The following is a 15,600-nucleotide window of genomic DNA, read 5'->3' on the forward strand; positions in this document are numbered from 1 at the left end:
TATGTGCTGCATAAGTGATGCCTCTAAACATCGCAGGCTTCAGATTGCCTTGTTGGCTGTGCAAGGTAACTCAAAGTGTCCTTCTAACTGCTGGCACGCAACCCCCACTCGGTGGAACAGACCGGTGCAGCCCTTGGCTGCTGCGTGCTGACCTTCCCCCTGCACCTACCACCCCAAAGCATTTCAGGCTGATGGATCAGTCACTTTAAGTCATTTCACTCAAGAACTCCAGCTCACAGCTCTCCTACCCAAAAGAGGCAAATCACTTCCTTCCGCCACACTGTATTTTTGTTTTTCCCCTTCCCCTCCTATACACGTCTCCGCAGAAGCCTTCAGAAACCTCTCCTGGAGCTGTCAACACCACACCTAACGCCTCCGCTCTTTGCGCCTTTCTGCACAGAAGCAGCAGCTCCAAGGACGATACCCAGGAAGGCTCAGCGCCGCACACACCGCTGTGCGCCCTCCGGAGCGCACGGAGCCGTCCCGCAGCAGCGCCACCCACCTGTGTAGAGGTCCGTGTCCGTGTATTCGTCCACCTTCTTGTGGTGCAGGACGTAGTCGGACACCTTGGTCCCGATGGCAGGCTGCACGTCCAGCCACTCCAGAGACACCACGGTGCTGGAGGGCTCCACGTTTGGGGACAGCCGCAGGCTGGGCAGGAGGAAACCAAAGAAGACATCAGCTCCCTTCCCAGGGGATCCCCTCTCCCAGCAGCACAAGCCCCAGATTCTCACCTTCACACACAGGGACGTGCACACAGACCACGGGGACAGGGGGGTGAAGGGAGAGCTGGTAGGTGAGCACAGAAGAAAGAAGCTGCCAGCTAGGTGCAGCCTATTGGGGTGGGTGTTCTTACCTCCCAGCTCCTACAAGAGTCCCATACAACCCCAAATATCCTGTCTGCAGGAGGCTTCATCTCCTGGGAGAGCTGCTGAGCTCCAGCAGCTCTACAGGGAACCAAGGACCAACTGCCCAGGAGCAAGAGAATAGGGGAGGACCCAATATAACCTCCACGTAGCCCAGTGGGGCTGAGCCTACACGAAGGGAGGGTCTGGGCTGCCCTGGGAGTGAGCAAAGAAGGGGCAGGTGTGGCTGTGAGCTTACCCAGCTGCAAACGAGCAAGCCTCTGATGGGCGTGAGCAAAAGGAAAACCAGGGCAGCTGTGCACAGAGTGCTGCGAGGACCAGAGTGGGGTACAGGGGCAGGCAGAAGAGCTTTGGGCTGCTGGTGGTGCTAGCACCGAGGTGCTGCTCTGCACGGGGCTGAGCAGCAACACGACAAAACACAACACAACGCGGGGCTATGGAGCGTCTGGCTCCACGCATATGAGTGTGTTTGTTGAACTCAGGATGGGAAAAGACTCCCTGCTGAGGATGTTGGCTCGCTAAGGTGTTCTGCTCCTCGTGGCTCGCTGGAGCCAGTCTTCCTGCTTTCTCAGCTAATTCCCCATCACTTTGCTCCTTATTTGCTCTCGCTCTGACAAGCCGCAATGAATTGCGCCGTAATTCCATTTCTTTCAGCATTTGAAATCCCGTTCTACGAGCCCTGCTAATCGGGTGATGAAAATCTGCAAGGAAACCTTCCAGGGGCCACAGCCGGAGCCAGGATATCCTAAAGGCATCACTCAGGCAGCAAGGCGCCCTGGCCCGCAGCCCTGGGCTCAACGATGCAGGGCAGGAGGTGCCCAGGGGCTGAGCCACGTCCCACGGGACTGGGGCTGGCGCTGGGGACCGCGGGGGCTCGCGGGAATACGTACATGGGCTGCGGGAGGGGGCTGCAGTTCGGCAGTCCGTTCTCATCGAAGGCGTTGAGGTCACACCTGCACCAGTCTTCGATCACGTCGCCTTTCCCCGAGCACCAGTAGGAGCTCATCAGGGCGCCCTTGAAAGCCTGCCGTGGGAACACAAAGCGTGACCGTGAGCGCTCAGCACGCGGGGAAAGGCGGCCGGCAGCTCAGCCGTGCGCTGCTGAGCGCTGCATGTGCACAGCGTGGGCTTTGGGAAATGCGGGGGGGGGTTGGGGTCCGCCCTGCCCTGCCACCGGCTCCCTGCATGGCCCTGGGTGAGGCATTTCACCTCCCTGGGCTTTAGCTCCCTCATAACAGCGATTGGGGTTCCCCCCGGGTGCTGCTGTGGGGTGGGGATGGGAAGTGTCGGCACGACGCACGGAGGGCTCTTGTGATGGAGGACCGAGCTGCCCCAAACGCAAACACGAGCCCCTTGGTGACACAGGACATCACCTCTAGGGGACCTTTCAGTGCTGTTGGAGTGAAACTTTTCCTCATGTCCATCCCCCGAGTGTTTCTGACCCCATGCAGTGACCCCACGACACAGACCACTTCCATCCCTCTCACGTGGTGCTACTCACGCTGCCTCCTGCGAGCAAACCAGTGCTTCGTTCACTCGCATAAGGGATATTCACAAGAAAAAACTGCAGTATCAGGAAAATCAACCCCACCAGGTACCTGTGGGAGCTCTCCAGCTGGAAGCCTTCCCTCTGCAGGCTGCCCTCAGCCTGCCCAGGAGCTCCCGTAAAGCAAACTGAGCCCCATACCAGCGCCCACCCGCTGCCATCCGGGGCTGAACTTCTTGCACAGAGCTCCCCAGTCTGACCCCATGGAGCCTCCAGCTTGGGATGGGGTCCCCATGGTCCAGGACGGGGCACCCCTCACCCCAGAGGCTGCTCGGCTCAGATCGAGTGGTTTTACGGTGGCTTCTCCCGCTCCCCTTTGCCTGTCCCATGGGCATCGAAGCCAGCGTCTCTCCCCGCACACAAACCCAGCCAGAGCTAAAACCGACTCCGCTAGAAAACCCACCCCACCACCCGCTCGAACAAACCTCTTTGGGATGCCTTTAACCTTTTGGCACGCACATTTCGGGGCCGGGCTGCCTTCCCGGACCCTCCTTCGCGCCCGGCAGCGCTGCGGGAGCCGCAGCCTGCGGATGCCTGGCCCCGGCGATACCACCCGCGCCGCCGGGTCACACCCTGCAGATAAAGCGTGCCCTTTGGGGGGACAGGGACAGCTCCGGGGGATGTGGCATTTAGCAGAGAACCATAGGAAAAGCACCGTCCCGGGGACGTTTATGAAAGGAGGAGGTATAAATAGAGCCTGACGTCAGGGCTGCTATTGTTTGGGGTTGTGCCGCTTTCCCCAAACACACCCGCACCTTCAGCACGGCGCCTGCCTCTGCCATACCTCTGCTCCCAGACATTTGCGGAGCGGGACTGTTCCAGAAGGGGGAAAAAACACTGAGAGAGAGAAAATGTGATGTTATTTTACTTCGTTCTTTAGGAAGTAATTAAAGCACCGGGCTGGAAAGGGCATCACAAAGTAATGGGAAGCGTGGAAGGCAGAACGGAGCCTATCTGGCACACGGCTAGATGGGTGTGGGTGCCTGTCCGCAGAGATTGCTGGGTCTGGGCAGGACAGAAACAGAAAGAGGGCCACAGGAGTGGGCCCTGGGCTCCCTCGGGGGCTGCAGAAGGCACCGAAGCCCCATAACGCTGGATGGATGCAGGTAGCAGGCAGCGGCCGTGCTGCCTCAGCGAGCTCGAGTGCTCTGCGCACACAGCAGGCAGTGGTGACAAATAACTAGGTCGTCTGAAAAAAATAAAGGATGACAAAGAGACCGGGCAGCGGATGCCCTGCAAATAAGGGTCTGAAGGACAGGCGCAGGGACGGCTCCTCTCCTGTGCCCAGCCCAGAGCCTCGACCCCCCCCAGGGGCCATATGGGGGTGTCAGGAGGGTCCCTGTGGGGACGCCCAGGGGAACGTGTCCCACCCCGTGTGTCCCCCGTGCCTCTGCCTGCTCCCTCCGCCCTGCCCCGTCCCCACCACCCACACGGACACGCGCTGTGCCACCTCCTGTCCCCACAAGCTCACTGCCTGCAGTGCCCTGTCCCCCCGCCCGGTCATGGCAGCACCCTGGCACTCTCTGCACTGTCACACCGGCAGCACCGCTCGGCTGTCACCCCAACCCCACTGCTCAGCACGCTCCCTCCCTGGCCACAAACCCCCTGCGCAACCCTCAGCCTGGGGAAGAAATCCCACCCACTCCATCCCTGCCCTTTTGCCAAATCCAAGAGTCAATCCTTCCCTTCTTTTTTTTTTTTTTTTCCATGCTAAGTGCAACGCTGGATGAGCAATCCCCTCCGCTGCGCCTGCCCAGCCTTACCCACGTTGTAATTAGATCCTGCAGGTACACAGCCGTCATCTGCCTTGTGTCAGCCTTCGCGCAAACGAGGTTAGCTAATCGATGCGGCCTTCAATTGCACTCATTAGGGCGGGCGCCCCTCCATGCAGTAACAGGGTTACCGCGGGCTGCAGCCTCCCATTTCCCGACCCTCGCTGACGGAGGAGCGGCCGGCTGGCACATGCTGGTGCTCAGCCTCCCCCAGTGCTCAGCAGGATGGATGCCCAGCCAGGCGTTTTCAGGGTTTTCCTGCCTACAAGGGCGGGGAAGTGGCAGGAGCAAGCCGAGGGGGAAATAGGTAAGATTGTGCAGAAAGGGGCTCCTTGCGCATGGAGCTCTTGCTCACCGCTGTGTTAGGAGGCTCCGTGCTCTCCGAAGGGACGCCTGCCTGCCCCTTGGGGGTGCTCGCTGGCCCCACAGAAACGCTAGGCACAAATGAAGGGTCTCAGGGAGCTTTGGGAGCTCTGTCCATAGTCCTCCCAGCCCTGGAGCCAAGTGTTCAGACCAAGCCCATGCTTCTTTCCATTAACTCCCCATAATCTCGTCCAGGAGCCCGGTGGCAGAGGACGACCAAGAGCAATGGACAACGGATGCAGGGAAGGTGCTGAGAGCTGTCCGACGGGAAGCTGCAGCCTCAGGAGAGCTGCAACCAGAACATGTGGGCACCTCCCTGCTCTGCGGTGCCCGAGGGTCCCTTTCCCTCCTGCCTCGGAGCGGGCACCTCCAGCCGAGAGCATCCCCCCGGGGCATCTCCTGCCCTCCCTGCCGCCTCGCTCAGCAGCGTGCAGCCTCCCCTCCCTGCCAGGAGGCAGCAGGCAGAGTTACGAGCCCACCTCCGACACCTCCAGCTCCACAGTGGATGCTTGGCCGTGGTGGCCACACCAAGGCAGGGAGCTGTGCAAAGCCACCAGGCTCTGCAAGGGCTCCCCAGGACCGGCTCTGCCCCCTGGCAGCGCTGCCCCTGCTCTGCCAGCAGCTCCCCGGCATCTCAACACCCCCCTGTGCCCTAAGGCAATTTTGTCTTTCATTTAAAAGTATCCAAATTGTATTGTTTGCCTGTGAGTCAGCCCATTTAGTTTATGTCCTTCAGTGCCAGAGGGGAAATTTATGAGATGAGAAACTGGCTCAAAACGTTTATTTTCTAGATGACGAGTCATGCCATTAGATATATAGCATTATGAATCATAGGAACAGCATCTAATTTGCTCTTAAAGGTATAATAGGTCTGACTCCCCACACCCATACGCACACATATATTGGATTGATAGTTCCCCCATAGGATGGCTAGTTCATTTGTTTTGACATGAGCAAGACTTACAGGACCATAAAGTCCCATCTTACCATAAGTTAATCCTATTCATAAAAAAATATTAGGAAATGAATGATCAGCTAAGCACATTTATCCTACACTCGATTGCATATGGATCTATCTCCTGTTGTTATTTGTGCGCAGGGGGAGGCCATTTGGCCCCGTTTTATAGCTCATACGCTCTGCAACGAACAGGGAAGAACATTTCCTCTTTGTCCTCTGTTAGACCTAGCTGATGGAGGGAGAAGCAGCAAGTTATTTCTGACCGTGGGCTTGCTGTTGACATCCCCGGAGAGAAAAATTATAGGACACGAGGAACATTGCAGATCAGCATTTGCAGGACTCAGCATGCAGCACGGAGGCCGTTTTTTCCAGATGGGGCACTGGGAGGGGTGTGTGCTGTGTGCTTATCTCTCTTTGCAGATCTGGTCTTCTCCATGGCTGGTAGGGATGTGAAAATCTGGCCGAAGAGTTGTTTTATGTCTACGTTTCCTTACGGTTGGAATGCACACCTCGGTTTCTGCTAAAATTAAAGAGGGAATTCAGGGAGATGATGGAAAAAACAAACAAACAACACACAAACAAGCAGGCAGGCCGGAGGTCGATATGCTGCAGGTACCCTCGATGGACCAGAAGCTGGTGATTTGGTACACTGTGGTTTGTGCACTAGTTTCCTGATTACTTTCTTCAGAAGTTTTTCTTTGAGGCCACTGATGAGTGCAGCTCCCCGGCGCTGCCATGCTCCGTGCAGCCCATAGATAACAGCAGTGCTGCCTATTCGTCAAGGGAAAGAAGAGCATGGGATGCAGGATCAAGCAGGCATTTTACAGCCTGGCCGGGGTGCTATCACCACGATAGGGCGGCTGGAAGAAAAGCTTTCCATGCCCTTACAGTGAGGCTCAGTGCGGCTCACAGGAGATAAACACTGCTCCTTAGTAGTCTAGACATCTCTGGGAGGAGGAAAACAAACAGAAAGGAGAAGGAAAATGAAGGATTTCCCAGGCCAGAGACTCTTTCCAGGATCACGCAGTTCGCGTCTTAAAGTCTGCTCCAGGTTCACAGTGAAGGAGGATGAAGTTTCCCTGCTGCTGCTGGCAGGTGATCTCATCTGCTGCTGCTCACACCCTGCCTGCCTCCGGCTGCCTGTCCTGGGGGAGCAGCATCACCAGCACTTCATCCCGGGAAGGCTCTTCAGCGGTCTGCCGGAAAGGTCAGGGTGCTGGAAGGGACCCAGGGTGGGCAGCATCCTGGTTTCTGTTATTTATGGGAAGCGAGGGAGCAGCAGAGGACACTGTAAAACCTGGCAGCAGGGGAAAATGAGAGCCTTCACAGGGCAGGGAGCGTCCCGTCCCAGGGAGCCGGCTCCACTTTCACACCTCGGCTCCAAAGCTCCCCACCGGGGTGGTTACAATGCCTCCATTCTTCCCTCGGCTAACGCGAGTCGGATGTGGGCTGGAGCTGCATCAGGATGCACAAGTGCTGGGCTTTGGCACGAGGAGGAGGACGGCCAATTAACAGATATTAAAATAAAGCAAAAACAAACAAAAAAGCCCAGACCAAAACAACAACAAAAAAAAATCTCACCTCGACAATACAAACATTGTCCCCGTTCGCCCTGGCTCCCTTTCAGTTTTTGGCAGTGGAAAAAGAAATCACTGGCACCAGCTCCCTGCGCCTTCGGAGGCTGCTCCGGAAAAGGCACAGGGAGGGACGACGCTCTGCGTGCGGCGCTGAGGCTGGGCTCCCTTCCCCCTGCTCTGCCCTTCAAGGGCCACATCCACAAGGCCCCGCGACAGGGACACACAGAAAGCTCCTTGCCCAGGTGCTGGAGAGCCTCAGTGTGAGTTTTGTCCACGCAAATCAGGGTGGGCTCCCCCTCACCCTGACCGGTGAGTGGTGATGGATGTATGAGGGATGTTTCACCCCGTTACGGGCTCTCAGAGTGTCCCTCCTGGTAATTCAGGGCTGGTGTAAAGGTACAGCGGTGCTCCAAGTATGCAGGCAAGGTAAAGCTCCATCGCACATCATCCATATGAACAGCAAGTACGAGACACCCTTGACCCTGAGATCTGACCAAATCCCACCAACAGGAGATGCCAAAGCCATCTGCACTTTGCACTTGTGCTGAAATGCAGCCGTCAGGGCAAAGCGCGCACCCGGTAAGGGCACGGAGATCAGCTGGAACCAGGGAGGAAAAGCGACACCGCTCTCCAAAACCGCTGCCACCATGTCATCACCGCCCGTCCCTCTGCTCCAGCACATGCACACTGCTGGTACAAGCGTGCACAGGTGGTGAAGCAGCTCCTGGCCTCATGGAGAGCCCTGGAGGGGTCCCAGCCACGCGCCGGGCACCTGCTGAGGCCGGTGGAGGTGCATCCCGGCCAGCCCCGTGCTCCCTCCATGCCGCTGGCTGGGTTGGGTGCGCTGCAAGGGGGTTGTGGCTGCAGATGAATGCTGAAATTTCTCAATTTTCAAATTAAACAAAGGTCCTAGGGGTCTTCTAAAATCCAAGCTCAATGTCCATTTGTCTCCTTAAATACAAGCAACGGGGTTTCGAGTGCATTTCCCCACCAGGAGCAGGATAAATCTCTCCTGCCCGCCACCCTCTAAGTGCTTCTGCAGCTGCTCTGCACGAGCCATGTGTTCGCTTGTGCTGGGGGGAAAGGGAGGAGGGAGAAGAGCGCACAAAGCAGACGGACCTTGCTGCTGAAGGCGCCCGCCCCTGCCTCCCCCAAGTCCTGGTGCTGCGTCCGTGTCCGGGTGGGAGGGATGGGGACGCAGGTGTCCCCGCTTGCCCCGGTGCCTCCCGGCTGGCTGCCTGCCTCGCCTTCCCGCAGCCCATTCCGGGGACTGGGAGGCTTGCAGGATATGCGAGCCCGCTGTCTCCTCTCACCAGTGCCTCTCAGTGATTATCGAGGCGAGCTGGGCTCTTAGTCAGTCACACAGCTGCACGGAGCTGAGAACTCAGAGGAACAAAAAGGTGAAAGCGATGATATTGCAGGCTGCGCCTCCTTCCTCTCCCGGCTCGTGCTGGACTGGAGCTGCACGGGGGATTCACCACCATGGGAAAGGGGAAAGGGAAACCTGCAGCGCTCTCCGCCTCGCCCTGCTCACCGTGCTGCTGGACACGGGCTTCTCTGCGCCAGGACTCAAGAACTGCATCAGGGAGAAGCGTATTGCCCGTCCCGTGTGGTGAAGCTAGGCAGGAGTATCTTGGTGGAGCAGCGAGGAGGAGGAAGGACACCAGAACTGGCTCTCTGGCTGGGGTGACGTGCAGCTGTCCTCTGCTTTGGCTTCGGGACCTTCACTAGAGGGAAACCACGCAGGGCCACCAGGTCTCTTCTCTCCCGCTCTATGCCCTCAACAGCATCCAGACCTCGAAGTGCCCGGGGGCACTTTTTTCAGCAGAAAGGCACAAAATGGGCAGAGGCTCGTTGCTGTTGGGTCTGACCAGCCACAGACACAGGTGTAGGTTTCTTCCCCAATCCCACACTGAAGAATCTCCTCCAATTTCATCAGGACACGGCAGTGGAGGGATCGTTGCTTTAACCACACTCTGGTGCCTGCACTGCTACAGGGCACAAGCGAAGCAGAAGAGATGCGGGCTGAGAGTGTCGATCAGCCAAAACATGATGCAGGTTCCAGAGACCCCCAGGGAAGTCACCTCACTCAGTCTTTTCACACTCCTGAGCTCATGTTGTCAGCATCTGGACCGAGGAACAGAGGCTCTGTAATGGCAGTGGTGCTAGGAGCCACCCTGAGCTCATTTACCTTCACCAGCTGACCAGGAGCAGTGGAAGGAAGACTCCAGCAGTGCCCGCTCCAGCAAGAGGCCCCTTCTCTGTGAAACCTTCCTCCCACAACCACAGCAGTCGTGATGGCTACGAAAAAGCCATCCAACAACGCTCTTCAAAAGGTACCTGGACTTCTGAACACGTTTCCTTGGCCCACACCTCTTCTTGCCTCCCTCCCCAAAAGCTTTGAGCTCCTGGGGCAGTTGAGATTGCCTTTCACAAATGTTGTTTTGGCCAAAGCCTGAAATCGCTGTGTGTCCTGGGACGGCAGCAGCAGCCTGGGACGTCCCTGCCCTAGCACCAGCACAGTCCCCAGGTATCAGTGACCGTGCAAGCTCTCCAACAATGCTGTTAAGCCACAGAGGGAAGCAGGAGCACTCCCTCGCAGAGGCTCACTCTGTAAACTGCGCACCGGGAGGAGAAGAGGGGCCACGGGTCCCCGACAGCATCCTGCCCAGGGCACCCCATGTGCTCACCCAGCCCGGTGCTGGGGGCGATGCTCGGGTAGGACCAGGGCGACATCTCCCCTGGATCCACGTCTGCAGTGCCGGCAGCAGCAACGCCAGGCGCTCGCTGGAGCTGGCTCACGCGCGTTTACACTGCCAGGGGCTGACGAGAGGCTTTGAACTGCAACCGTAAACCAAAACTCCCCCTGATCAGCCACAACTGAGGGTTTCCTGATGCTTACGGCACAAATGGCTTCAGACGAGTTTTCCCTGGGCAGCAAGAGGCAGAACCTGACTCCTGGAGTCCTTCTAAATTTCATGTCCTTGCTTTAAAGCAAGGAGAAAATAGCCACCCCCAGTTACGTGGAAATAAAGAGCTTTCCAACTTAGCTCACATGGGCAAAGCAATATATTTTCACCTAATCTTTCTCTTGGAAATGGTCAGTTTTAGCTGAAATCAAACATGTATGCATACAAAAAATAATAATAATAATAAAAAAAAAATCACGAATCAGCCCAAGGCAGACACTCAGCCTGGAAACTTAAATCCCAGCACTTAAAGTCTGGCAAGGTCATCAGAAACCGAGAACAAGGCCTTGTACACGAGGTAGTTGTAAATTTTAAACAGTGTGTAACTCCCTTTACTGAGGTAGATGAAAAGACACACCTACTGAAAACCACGGGCAACATTTCTTTACCTGCACCTTGCCTTATCTCTGCGGCTAGGCTTACCACAGAAGATTTCAGCAGAACTTTACAGATGTGAGCATCCGTATTGTTAACAACCTTTCCTTCCCTCTGCAATAATATATAACGATCTATGCGTACATATATGCAAAGAGAATTTTTTGTTTATCTCTCCCCCCCCCCCCTTTTTTTTTTGACTACTGTGAGGGAATTGGGCTCTGACTGCAGTTCCTATAGGGTCAGCATCTGCTCTACCAATTATTATTCACAGAAGTGGGGAACAGCAGGCAGGAGAGCAGTGAGCAGGAGGCCCGTGAGCTGCGGATGCTGCACTCGGAGGGGAGGGACACGGCTGGTCTTGTGAGGTCGTGTCCCCAGACTGCCACCCCGACGTCCCCCCTCCCTGGACAAAGGGACCCTCCCGTGCTCCAAACTGCAGTGTCCAAATGCTCATCCCAGACATCTGCAAGTCTTGTTTATGCCACAGGCAAATGCCACACTGCCAGTGCCTGGGACCACCCCCAGACTCCAAAGTGATGCTGGAAAAGGGAGTTTCACCCTGCGGGCCTTACACCAGATACTGCTGGCAGCACAGACCCCTTGAGCACCCGTCCTGGTGCGCAGACGGAGGCAGCAATTGAAATCAACAGCTTCACCTCACCTTGGCAGGGGAAGCAGGCACACCTGCTGGGTCTCACCACGGAGGTGATGGCTTCTCAGAGCAAAAGGCCTTCTCCTGGTCTCTCTCTCCCCACAAAAACCTGGCCACTGCCAGCTCCATCTCCTTGGGAGAGGCTGGGGACGCTTTGCCCATCGCACACCCCTGGCAGGAGGGCTCCAGCACCCTGCCCCGTGCAGGTCCCACCTGGAGGTTTGCACAGCAGGGCTGCGAGCTCCTCCTGCAGCGATGGACGGCAGCCACCAGGCACGAGGACTGTCCCTGCCTGTCCCTGGGCAGGAGGGGAGCAGGGGGAGGAGAGGGAGAGAAATATGTGCCCTGCATGAGATGGATGGAGAGCAGGGTGAGAAGCAAGCTGCGGAGGGAGGGAAGGGGGAGCAGGTCCGCACACAGCACCTGGCACAGCCGGGCTCTGTCGGGGACACCTCCATCGCTGGGCAGGTGCCAGGAGGAGGAGGGACCCGGCTTACACGGCCCTCTGGAGGATGGCCGGGGCTCCTCTTGTTTGGTTGCTTCTTTGGGGTCTTGTTTGTTTGCCTGTTTGTTTGTTGTTTTTCCCAGCGCCTCGGCAGAAAGCACAATGCGGGCGGTCCTCCAGCTGCAGCCGATGGGGCCGGCCCTCTGCTGAGCCCGGGGAGGAGGAGGAGGCTGCTGCTGGAGAAAGGCAGGCTCTGGCTCCCCAGGACAAGGAGGCAACCCCAGGACAAGGAAGAGGAGGAGGAAGGCACCTTCGAGGAGGAGGAGGGCGCTTTGCAGCTCTGGCAGGGTGGCATTGCCACCAGGGCACAGGGCTGGTGGTCAGCAGGATCGGTGTGGGTGCCCCAGGTCTGCTGGGCTCTGCTTGCTTTCACTGTCAGCCCCTTCCCCACTGCCTAACCTACCTCCCACCCCCCAAGGGGAACTGCCATCCTGCAGACGGAGGCCCCTCTTTCCTGCCTGAAGGAAACCAGCTCTCCCCCTGCTCTCCCTGTACCCAGGATGCGTGACCCCAGCACTGCCGTGGGCACGTGATAAAAGCAGGGCGATGTCTCCTGAACATTTCCCAATGGGAACAGGAGATGGGTGAGGAAAGGGCACAGGCAATGAATGCCACCTGGCTCTGGAGAAATCCCTGTCCTGTTTGCAGGGAGAAGGCAATGAACCCGTCCTGGCTGTGGGTGCAGCAGGGGTGGTGCCAAGCCAGGTCTCCACAGCTCTGGAAGGCAGTGAGGTAGGGCTGAGGCTGGGCCTGGTGGTGAGACCTTCCCAAGGGAAAGTGGGATGGGGGAAAGCAGAGGACAGAGAGAAGTGAGAAAAGCATGGGAACAGGAGAGTGGGAGAGAGGGTGTTTAGGGAAAACATGGAAGAGAGAGGAACAGAATTAAAGAATGCAGGCATGGCTGCATGGAAGTACCAGAAAGATTAACAGATGAAAGAGCAGGAATGGGATCAAGGGGTACCCAAGGAGGGACAGTCCCCATAAGGGACCTGGGTGCCAGGAGAAGCGTGGCAGCTCTTTTGCCCACGGATCTGGGAGAGGGGGAAGTATCATTCTTGGTGGTCACACCTCCAGTTTGCTGGGATCGTTTCCAGACCTGCAGCCCTCTCTGTCCCACCCACAGCTGCTGCGTGCTGGCTCTCTCCCCGCACCTTAATCAAGTGCAGGCTCGGTGCTAATAAGTGACTTTAAGCAGGTCTGTCATTTCTGGATTTGGGGTTAGGGGGCTGCAGAGGGAAGTGGGGGGTTGCCGGGAACAGAGAAAGTGGGAAATAAATCTACAAATGATTAACACTGAAGTATTCACAGGAGGGAGAGGAGCCCAGCCCCAGGGAAGGGTCACCTCCTGCTTTGCTGGTCCCTCCTGGAGTAACAGTGACCTCCTGTGGCTGCGGGCCTGTCCCGAGGGGCTGCTTATTCCCTCCGGCTGCACTTGTGCTTTCCCCACCAAACCCGCACACAAAACCACTGCCACCATCTAGGGAAGTCAGCATCGACACCGAGGCAGAGGCAGGCTTGGGAGGTGGCTCCAGCAGGCTCCCGGTGGTGGAGCCGGTCCTTCACCAGCTCACTCACCTCCCTGGTGTCGTTGTCCTGGATCAGGGCGTACAGAGGCACCACGCGGTTGATCTCCAGCAGCACTGGCGTGGGGCTGAGCTGCTCCTTGCCTGGGCGCCGGCACAAGTGGCAGGTGGATGGGCAGCGCCCCTTCTCCTCGCAGTGGATCTCCACGCCGGAGATGAGGTGGTCGTCAGAAAGCATCTGTGCGGTCAGCAGGCCCGAGAGATAGGTGATGAATGGCATGGATTTCAGTTCCTTCTTGTTCCCGAGCTCGGTTGTTTCTGGTTTAGAGAGAGGGAAGAAAATAAATAGGATTAAAGAAATCTCAGCACGGTCCTTCTCCCCAAAGCCAAACTTCGTTGCAGCCAGGAGAAATGCAGCTGCTGAAGGTGTGGGCCAGGTAGGAGCAGGAAACCAGAAAGGTCAAGGAGAGAAGGAGAAAACCAGGGCTCGCAGGTCGCTACCGGGGAGCGGGTCACAAGCGGGAGCATTTCCAGCCAAACACTTCTACAGTGACAGAAGTGACCGTGTTCTCATCTCTCTTTTTTTGTGATTTGCATCTTCACTTCCTGTGCTCTGAAAAAAAAAAAACCACCCGAGTGCATCTTCCCTGCCAGGAGAAACCTCTCCAAAGGGACACGTCAGGGTCTGAGTGCCCTCACCCCACCCCGGCACCAGCCCTCCCAGTCCCCATGTCCTTCGTTTGGGCGATGCATCAGGCAGTGCACTGAGACTGACCGAAGGCAAAGAGACTTGGCGTGGGATGAAGTCCCATGGCAGAGAGGCTCAGTGACAGGACAGAACTATCTCACCACAGGGGGAACAGATGGGAGCATTTCCAACACCAAGCTGTCAAGACCCTGCTTTTAGGAAACATTCAGGACTTTGAAACCCATTGTGAAGCTTCCTGGTGGTCTAATCCACAGGGAGAGAAACCCAGAAAGCCCGACTTTTTTCTTCTGACTTGGCCCAAAAGCTCACTGAGGACCAGGAAAGGATTGCACCTGGTGATACCCTGAGAAGAGAAGGCAGGACTCCCATCTTTGTGCTGTACGCTGCTATTTTAACTCTTTAATCAGACCCTTCCTCTTGGGTTGACTGAAGAAGGAAGACCCAAACTTCATGGCCTACAGAAGAGAAACCTTTCTCGTCCTGTGCCCGAACAGGGCTCACGACACCAGATGGAGGACGGATGCTGCCTTCAGCAACAACTTCCCCATCCCAAGAAGTTGCTGCAAAGGAACGAGTTTTGTCTCCGTGCCCTCGACTTGCAGTGACATGCAGCTGATCTGGCAAGGCACTTGTCAATTAGAAATACAAATAAACACAGCATTCATTCATTCCTCTTGAAGCCCTTCGGGCTAGGGACAGCCCTTCCCCTTCTGCCAGGCTGTCAGGGAACACTTACGTGCGCACGATCAAAGCTGTCAGGGGAAGACGAGCAAATTCCAAGCAGCCCGTCCTCCAGCGGGATTACGTGGGACAGTTGCTAAGATAAATTAAAACAAGGCTGTGACAGAGGTGTCTCTGTATCTCGGGAGACAATGGTATACACAGACATGGAAAAAGAGCCTCAGAACTGGTTCTTGGAAAGATTATCTTCTGGGAGAGTGGCTCCAGGCAACTGCAAGCCTCGTAAGGGAAAGCCGTGACACTGCTAAACTGGGTGGCTCGTGAAGAGGGAAGCTACGAGGCAAGGCTTGAGCCTCTCCTGGCCTCTGGATCAGACTAACTCTTGTTGTAACACAGCCGCTGAACGACACTTACAAGAGGAAGAGAAAGAAGAAGACGACAATGACTGTTCCAGGCTGCAAAGCTTGTTCACCAGAGCTCAAGCAGTCTCAGTCCAGTCAGAGATCTTCCACGGGAAGGAAGTTTTGGAGTCAGGCGTTAAGGGAGAACATTAATACACAACAGAAGAGAAAGCGGAATCACTTCATCTCATGATGGACTATGGGATATCAAACCTTCCTTCCTGAGCTGGTGGCTTGACAGCCCAGAATCCCAGACTGCTGGCATCCAACGGCTGGACCTAGCCTTAACACGGACTGTTGCTTAGCCAAAACTTGGCTGTGCCTTGTTTCATGATGTAGCGCACAGTTTCAAGCCTTTCTGAAAACCAAGTTTCAAACCACACCCAGGCTTCTACCAACAGCTGGAAGAGGACCCGAAGGCAGCCCAGGCTGGGTGGGCGGCACGGCCACGCTGTTGGAGCACCGCTTGGGGATGCTTCATTTCAGGAACCTTTCTGGGCTCTCTGCTCTGGGCTTCTCTCCCTGCATCCCCTCTGCTTCGAAGCACGGGGCACGCGATGCCTTGTGGCCTCAGGGGCTCTTAGAGTACCAACAAGTAGTACAGGGTGGGATGGATAAGTGGGAAGAGCAACCTTCCCTGGTCCTCCTCAGCTGCCACCTCGGTTTGGAAGGAGCAAGCCGAGGTGAGTAAAAGGCAAAT

General features: G+C 56.6%; 1 protein-coding gene across 9 annotated transcripts in view; it reads right to left on the minus strand.

The window, feature by feature from the left end:
* ASTN2 (astrotactin 2) overlaps positions 1–15,600 on the minus strand; it is a 340,991-nt gene that overhangs the window by 87,539 nt on the left and 237,852 nt on the right. For all 9 annotated transcript variants that reach the window (XM_083807091.1, XM_083807088.1, XM_083807089.1 and 6 more), the window contains 3 exons: positions 13,162–13,427; positions 1,757–1,890; positions 503–651 (listed from right to left, as the gene is read on the minus strand). In XM_083807091.1, coding sequence (XP_083663217.1) covers positions 503–651; positions 1,757–1,890; positions 13,162–13,427 — 549 coding nt within the window. The remainder of the gene's footprint in view (positions 1–502; positions 652–1,756; positions 1,891–13,161; positions 13,428–15,600) is intronic.

This window comes from Anser anser (assembly GCF_964211835.1).
Source record: "Anser anser genome assembly, chromosome: 21".
Lineage (NCBI taxonomy): Eukaryota > Metazoa > Chordata > Aves > Anseriformes > Anatidae > Anser > Anser anser.